The sequence below is a fragment of the Nanorana parkeri genome, unplaced genomic scaffold, assembly GCF_000935625.1.
Source record: "Nanorana parkeri isolate BGI_ZX_2015 unplaced genomic scaffold, ASM93562v1 scaffold1796, whole genome shotgun sequence".
Taxonomy (NCBI): domain Eukaryota; kingdom Metazoa; phylum Chordata; class Amphibia; order Anura; family Dicroglossidae; genus Nanorana; species Nanorana parkeri.
In genome coordinates, this window is record NW_017308064.1 from 285,539 (window position 1) to 293,585 (window position 8,047).

The following is an 8,047-nucleotide window of genomic DNA, read 5'->3' on the forward strand; positions in this document are numbered from 1 at the left end:
GCCCCTCCTACACCATGGAAAGTCAAGACGCTGTGCAAAAAGTTCAAGGGAGGCAAAAGGCACCCTGGTTGAGGCTGAGCCGTAGCTAGCTCCTTCTGCCCCCAAGGCAACAACAGAAAATGGTGCCCCCCAACAGACGTGAGCGGTATGTGACGTCATGCGTACGCATGCGCAGAATGCACTGAAGGCTAAATCCAACATAGCATAAAAATTTGTTTAGTTTGACGAAACTAATAAAAACATTTTTAATTTCCGTTCATTTTGTCCGAAACTAATTTTTATTCTTTGCACGTGTCTAGTAATATGTGTGCATGAGTGTGTGTTTTTGTTTTTTTTTATTATTATTTTAATGTTGGGGGGGGCTTCGGGGGAAATATCAGGGGTCTAAGCAGACCCCTGACATTTCCCTTTTGAAATAGAGAAAGAGATTGAGTCCTCTGCCCATACAGGTGGGGGAGAGTAGCGGGGATCCGAGGAGAAGCTCCATATTAGAGTACCCCTTTCACATCAGAGTCCCCCCTTTTATACCAGGATCCCCCTTTCATATCAGAGTCCCCCTTTTACACCAGAGTCCCCCCTTTTATAGCAGGAACCCCCCTTTCATATCAAGAGCCTCTCTTTCACATCAGAGTTCCCCTTTTTCCTCAGGAGCAGGGGCGGACTGGGGTGGGGGGCAGGGTGGCAATTGCCCTCCGGGCCTCTCTGATGCCACCACGAACGGCCCCTTGACCTCCGCTGCCACCTGCACCCGTCAAGGAGGTGCTCGGGAGGCCCCAGCAGGTGGCCCTCTAACATACCGCGTCTACCTGGTACAGCCAGCCCGGATCGCTTTGGTAGGCGATCCGTGCTGGCTGGATCAGGCAGATGCGGCGCTTTAATATGTTAGAGGGCTGCCCTTTTGGAGCGAGAGAAGCTTACACTTGAGGACTCTCTGTGCCCCTGCAAGACAGCAATTGGCTGTCCAGACACCCACCGCTGCAATTTGGGAGGGGGAGGGTGAGTTATATGTTCCCCTATACCACTAAGGGAATCAGAGGAGGGAATGGAAATGAGTATTAGAAGCAGGTGCTAGTGAGTAAGTAAACCTGTTGCTAACCCTACAGGGACACTGTGCTGTCACAACAGCCTGTTATTATTTGATGTTCGAGTGTTTGGTATGTTCACCCGTTTTCTCCCTCCTGTATGCTGTTAGATAGTATGGCCATCAGCTAGAAACTTCCATGCTACTGAATCTGTTTAGTTGTCTGCCTCTGCAGAGCCAGCCTAAGGAATGGCAATGTCTTTTTACTCTTCAAAAGAGTGGAAAAAACTTCCTTGGAATACACTAAACTGAAGTAAAACTGCGCTGGATTTAACTTCCGAGTGTTCTTGAAGAGTTAAACTGCCTGTGGATCTTGTCAAGTCAGCAAGTTGCCATACTGTCTATACAGACTGGGTCTCAGGAGGTATGTCTTTTGCCTATAGTGACGTTTGAGACTATAGGTTGACTTTCTAGTTATCTAGGCCTTCCATTCTTCCTTTGTGAAAAGTTTAACACAATGAAAATCCATTTTCAGATTTTTACATTTCATTTTTCCGCAAATGAATAACTTCAACCAAACTGTAGTGGCAGAATTCGTGCTTATTGGCTTTAAAAGCTTTCATGGCCTCAGATTTGTTCTGTTCACCTGCTTACTTTTAATCTACATTGTCATTTTCTGTGGGAATCTTTTCATGGTCGGTTTGGTGCCGGTGGTCAGCCATCTTCATACGCCCATGTACTTCTTCCTGAGCAATCTCTCCGTCTCCGATGTGCTGATAACATCCGACATTGTACCCAACATGCTACGGATACTGTGGACAGAAAGGGGAAATATCAGTGTCTCCAGCTGTATTCTTCAGTTCTACATATTTGGTTCTCTGACGGCATTGGAGTGCTTACTTCTGACCGTCATGTCTTATGACCGCTACCTCGCCATTTGTAACCCTCTGAGATATTCCTCCATCATGACCTCAGGACTTTGCCGCAATCTCATCATCTTCTCCTGGATAGCCGGTTTTACTCCCACATTCCCAGTGGCAACTTGTCTCTCCAAGTTACGCTTCTGTCACCGGAACACCATTGACCACTTCTTCTGCGATCTGGCTCCCTTCCTGAACTTGGCTTGCTCAGACGTTTCTACCGTCAAATTGTTGGCTTTCTCTTTCTCGTTCCTCGTCACCTTCTTCCCGTTCCTCTTCATCATCGTGTCTTACGTTTCCATCATTCACACCATCCTCAGGATAAAGTCAGAGAAAGGCAGACAGAAGGCCTTCTCGACGTGTAGCTCCCACCTGGCTGTAGTGTCCTTGTACTACGGAACTCTCTTCATTCTGTATGGTGTCCCCTCAAAGCAACAATCTCTAGATACCAACAAGATTTTATCTCTCTTATACACCATCGTAACGCCGTTCCTGAATCCCGTCATCTATTCCTTTAAAAACCAGGAGATTGGGAGAGCGGTTGCAAAAATCCTAAAATGACCCTCATTATTAAAACAATAAATGACCTTTGGCTTGTCCCTCCGATGGCTTAGACTCCATCCACAGGTGTTCAAAGCTGAAATAGAAACAGATTTTTAAAAAAAACCCCATAATTGAATCCAGTTTCATCGTGATTACAACATATCAAATGTACTTACAAATGCCGTCTTCATAAGTATCTGCCTTCTGTCTTGTAAGCCTCCTGTAAAGCAAGACTCCATATGGGAGGTGAAGGGTCGGCACTCTAGGTCTAGCACTTCATTGCTCTGTCAATCTTACACTGTAAACACACTTACTGGATCGGGGAGGGTACTTGGCCAAGCTGCAGTGTTGGAGATCAGGGACCTGGCTGTGCTGCTTAGTGGGTGTACCTGGGTCACAAGACTGGCTGAGCAAATTATAAATATTTTAGCAGGTAAGCCTGTGGGTCATGCTTTTTGTGAAGTGGTTTGGTACATATTTAATTTTTTTATTGATTCATTAATTTTATTTCATTTTAAAATTAATTAATTAATTAATTTTAAATTAATTAAAGGCCTACAGACGTCAGGTGGTCATAATAATCTCAGTGTAGACTCTATACAACAAAAGCAGAGCATGTGACTCTTATCCCTTATCGTATGGCCTAGTCTGAAGTTTCAGTAATAAAAACCAAACTGCAAAGCAAGCAGCTTCTTATGTGCTGTATCTTTAGCTAACCCAGAGTGCTCTGGGAGTCTTTTCATGTGCAAACATTTTTATTCCAATGGATACAAATTACACTGCGCTGTAAATACACTGAGTGTCCAGAAGAAAAGTCACACACTGGTAAAATTTCATTGGACCGCTTTTAGCTTTGATTGGGGCACACATTTGCCCTGTGCTTAAGCTTATGCAATGTCACAACATTTATTTCCATCCAGAGATTTTCACCAGCTTGTAGTGATGATGGGAGAGTCGGAGCACGGAGTAAAGTCCTCTCCATCACATCCCAAAGGTTCTCAATGGGGTTAAGGTCTGGACTCTGTGGTGGCCAATCCATGTGTGACAACGATGTCTCATGTTCCTTGAACCACTCTTTCACAATCTGAGCCCGATGGATCCTGGCATTGTCATCTTGGAATATGCCCGATGTGCCACCAGAGAAGAAAAGATCCATTGATGGAAAAACCTGATTATTCCGTATATTCAGGTAGACAGCTGACGTTATGTTTTGGGCACATAATGTTGCTGAACCTAGACCTATTATCCGATGGAAGGCTCTGACCTGTTGGCTTAGCTAAATCCAGGTGGTGACTTTTTTTTGGCCAGGCAGTGTATAAACTCATGAATGTATACATAAAATATATACCAATTATAACCAATTCTTGGTGACTCCCCATATTAAAAAGTTTGGCAAAGAAAAATTATAAAATATTTCATAGTGCAAACATGAATTATCAATTAGCAACAGTGAAAATATTTAAAGCCCCGATTTATATTTTAAAAAAAGTGTACACTCATAATGTGCTCCAAAAAAATCTTCAAAGGTTCTTAAGATTCAGTGCCACCCGATCAGTACTCTTTCTAGATTAGGTAAACACACCAGATAAGGCGGACAGCCAATTATAATGGTCAAAAAAGTATACAATATTTACTCAAATGTCTCTTATTATTGCTCCGCAATCCTCAAAGGATCACAATCAGATTCCACATACCAAGGGGTCAATCTTGGAAAATACTCCTTCAGCAGCCACTTCCTCCCATCACATCCTCTTCAATATAAAGGTCTCAGTAAGTTCCGGTTGGACTCTTGCAGGGGTGAATCACTGATGTGTGTAGTTCCTGAGTGCTGTTTGTGCACCTTGAGCCTATTTTATATTTATTCTACACTAATGCCCTGCTATGGGTCAATCTTGGAAAATACTCCTTGAGTGGCCACTTCCTCCCATCATTTCCTCTTCAATATAAAGGTCTCAGTAGGTTCTGGTTGGACTCTTGCAGGGGTAAATCGCTCATCTGTGTAGTTCCTGAGTGCTATTTGTGCACCTTGAGCAATGTGAGCCTATTTTATATTTATTCTACACTAATGCCCTGCTATGGGTCAATCTTGGAAAATAGTCCTTCAGCAGCCACTTCCTCCCATCTCATCCTCTTCAATATAAAGGTCTCAGTAAGTTCCGATTGGACTCTTGCAGGGGTAAATCACTGATGTGTGTAGTTCCTGAGTGCTGTTTGAGCACCTTGAGCAATGTGAGCCTATTTTATATTTATTCTACACTAATGCCCTGCTATGGGTCAATCTTGGAAAATAGTCCTTCAGCAGCCACTTCCTCCCATCTCATCCTCTTCAATATAAAGGTCTCAGTAAGTTCCGATTGGACTCTTGCAGGGGTAAATCACTGATGTGTGTAGTTCCTGAGTGCTGTTTGAGCACCTTGAGCAATGTGAGCCTATTTTATATTTATTCTACACTAATGCCCTGCTATGGGTCAATCTTGGAAAATACTCCTTGAGTGGCCACTTCCTCCCATCACATCCTCTTCAATATAAAGGTCTCAGTAAGTTCTGGTTGGACTCTTGCAGGGGTGAATCACTGATGTGTGCAGTTCCTGAGTGCTGTTTGAGCACCTTGAGCAATCTGAATCTATTTTATATTTATTCTACACTAACGCCCTGCTATGGGTCAATCTTGGAAAATACTCATTCAGCAGCCACTTCCTCCCATCACTTCCTCTTCAATATAAAGGTCTCAGTAAGTTCCGGTTGGACTCTTGCAGGGGTGAATCACTGATGTGTGTAGTTCCTGAGTGCTGTTTGTGCACCTTGAGCCTATTTTATATTTATTCTACACTAATGCCCTGCTATGGGTCAATCTTGGAAAATACTCTCCCATAGTGTAAAATGTAGTAGATAAAGAAATATAAAATAGATTCCCATTGCTCAAGGTGCTCAAACAGCGCTCAGGAACTGCGCCGCATCAGTAATTCACCTCTGAAAGAGTCCCACCAGAGGTGTGATGGGAGGAACTGGACAGTTAAGGAGTATCTTTTCAAGACTGACCCCTTTGCATGTGGAGTCTGATTGTAATCCATTGAGGAGAGGAGTGGAGGGGGAATAATAATAGATATTTGAGGGGATCTTGTACGTGTTGCTGAGGATTAATTATAAGTGGTGTATGTTTTATGTATTTATTTATTTATGAGTTTATATTTACAGCGCAATGCAATTTTTATTTATTTTATTTTCTCGGGTTAAATATTTCATTTTTTTGCACAGCTGCTCACTTTAGATTTGCGATGAGCGCAGCTCTCTGTATAGTTATTTAAAAGGGTTAATTTGCAAAACAAAGAATTTATATACAAAAGTAAAAAAAAAGGTTAAACAACAGCTTAATAAGCAATACGCTAAAATGACCCAGAACCATTATGCAGTACATCAGTTTCCCTTACAATTATGACTGTCACACGCCTGGACAAAAGTAATTATGAAGGCAATTACTTTTATTGGCTAACTGAATATAAAGGCATTCCCCGAGTTACAAACATCCGACTTAAGGTGGCCATACACTTTACAACCATCGCAAGACCTTAGTCTTGCGATGGTTGTAAAGTAATCAAAAAAACGTACGATCTGCCCATCTTGGACAGGCAGATCGCACTCTCGATCATCGCAAGCCCGCCCCCTTGAGGGGCGGGCTTCCGATGACCGCAATGCTGAACGTGCAGTGTGCGCGTGCGCACACCGGCCCGTTCGGCATTTGTCTCCCGAGCACCGTTCAAAGCAGCCGAAAATCGTATGATTTTCGGCTGGTTTTCTAGCGTGCTCCTCAGACAAAAGACGTGCAACCGTACAGTAGAAACGGTCGCACGTCTTCGTTCACACTGCTCGAATCGAGCAGTGTATGGGCACCTTTACATACGACTCCTTCTTACAAACGGAGGCTATTACTGTACAGTAGGGGGGTCCCAAGCTGCAGCCAAAGTGTATTGCGCAGCGTTCCAGTAGTTGTAATGCTAGCGCGCTCGTGCCGGCAAGGAATGCCCGCCTTTCGGGTCTGGTTCGTAGTACTGTACATACATTTAAGGAAGTTGGCTCTTGTTAGACGTGCAGACGAGGGGGTGCCCGCCTCTTCTTCCCCGGTCTGGTACTGTACATTACAGGAAGTTGTACAAGTTGCATTTAAAGAAAAAATTCCATGCATATTTTTTTGTTTTAAATTTTAGGTTAGTATGGTGTGGGGTTAGAGCCACTGTGAGGTTTTTACTGCTGTGTGTATCCCCATTAGAAAGATTTAGGGGTTTATTCACTAAAGGGTGGAGAGTTTGGAGGAGGCAGGAGAAGTGAACAATCTAGGATAACATCGCTGATTTAGAAAAATTCTCCAATTCAGCTCACTTTACAGTTCAGCTATGTTGTCCTAGATTGTTCACTTCTCCTGCCTCCACCAAACTCCTCACCCTTTAATAAATAACCCCCTTCATCTCACTTCCTGTCCTTCAGACAACAGGAAGTGAGAGGAAATCTACCCCTTGGAAGGGAAATTCACTCCTGTAAGAGTTATCACGGGGAAAAAGTGTGTCTCCATTGAAGCTTTATCACCAATCCTTGTTTCCACGACAACCCAAAATTTTCAAAATCCAATTGTCACAGGGACAGAAAGGGAGGTGAAATCTTCTGAAGAGGGGCACACACAGCAACACAGACTTTACAGGGGGTTAACCCTTCCCGGTGCTATCCAAAACTTTAAAAAAATATGGGGAGAACAAGCCTAGGGAAAAATGAAATAATGGGGCATTGAAAATATGACCAAGGATATAGATAAGACCTCGGATTAGATATCTCAGATATTAAGGTAGAGTATGACCTGTATGAGTGGTGAAGTAGTAAGGAGTATGAATGCCTATTGGAGGAGTGGGAGAAAAAGGACAAGAAGGTAAGGAAAGGGAAAAGAGGTGAGTGCACATAGGGGGAAGTTGAATGGATAAATAGAGGAGGTAAATTTAGGATTGCACATGACACTGATTTGAAGGCAATAAACAAGTATATGTAGAATAGGATCACAATAGAAGAAGAGGGATTAGTTTACACTTAAGGTGCCCATACACCTTACGACCATCACAAGACTTTTGTCTTGCGATGGTCGTATGCTTCTTGAAAGCCCGTACGATCTGCCCACCTTTTGACGGGCAGATCGTACTTGCGATCATCGAAAGCCCACCCCGCTGAGGGGCGGGCTTCCGATGGCGGCAATGCAGAACGGGCAGTGTGCGCATACCGGGCCGTTCCGCAGCTATCGGGCGAGCAGGCTAGAAACCCGCCATCGCCCGATTCTCGTACGAGAATCGAGCAGTGTATGGGCACCTTTAGAATACACACGATAAGTTAGACATTAGAGAAATAGGGAGATGGACATTAGGGATGAGCTTCGCGTTCGAGTCGAACCTATGTTCGACTCGAACATAGCATGTTCGAGCGTTCGCCGAACACCGAACATTATGGGATGTCCGCGGTCTGTTCGACCGCGGCACATCCCACAATGCAGGGACCGAAGGTCAGGTGCAAGACTGTGCCAATCAGGGCTCAG

The 8,047-nt window shown here is 43.9% G+C and overlaps 1 protein-coding gene across 1 annotated transcript; it reads left to right on the plus strand.

Annotated features, from left to right (window-relative positions):
- The first annotated feature begins 1,620 nt into the window (after positions 1-1,620).
- LOC108799736 (olfactory receptor 1009-like) lies at positions 1,621-2,502 on the plus strand. The gene has a single exon (XM_018571633.1). The coding sequence runs from the start codon at positions 1,714-1,716 to the stop codon at positions 2,500-2,502; it is 789 nt and encodes a 262-aa protein (XP_018427135.1). The 5' UTR covers positions 1,621-1,713.
- The last annotated feature ends 5,545 nt before the right edge of the window (positions 2,503-8,047 follow it).

Coding starts and splice junctions, on each gene's coding strand:
- LOC108799736 (XM_018571633.1), top strand. CDS start 1,714: ATGGTCGGTTTGGTGCCGGTGGTCAGCCATCTTCATACGCCCATGTAC.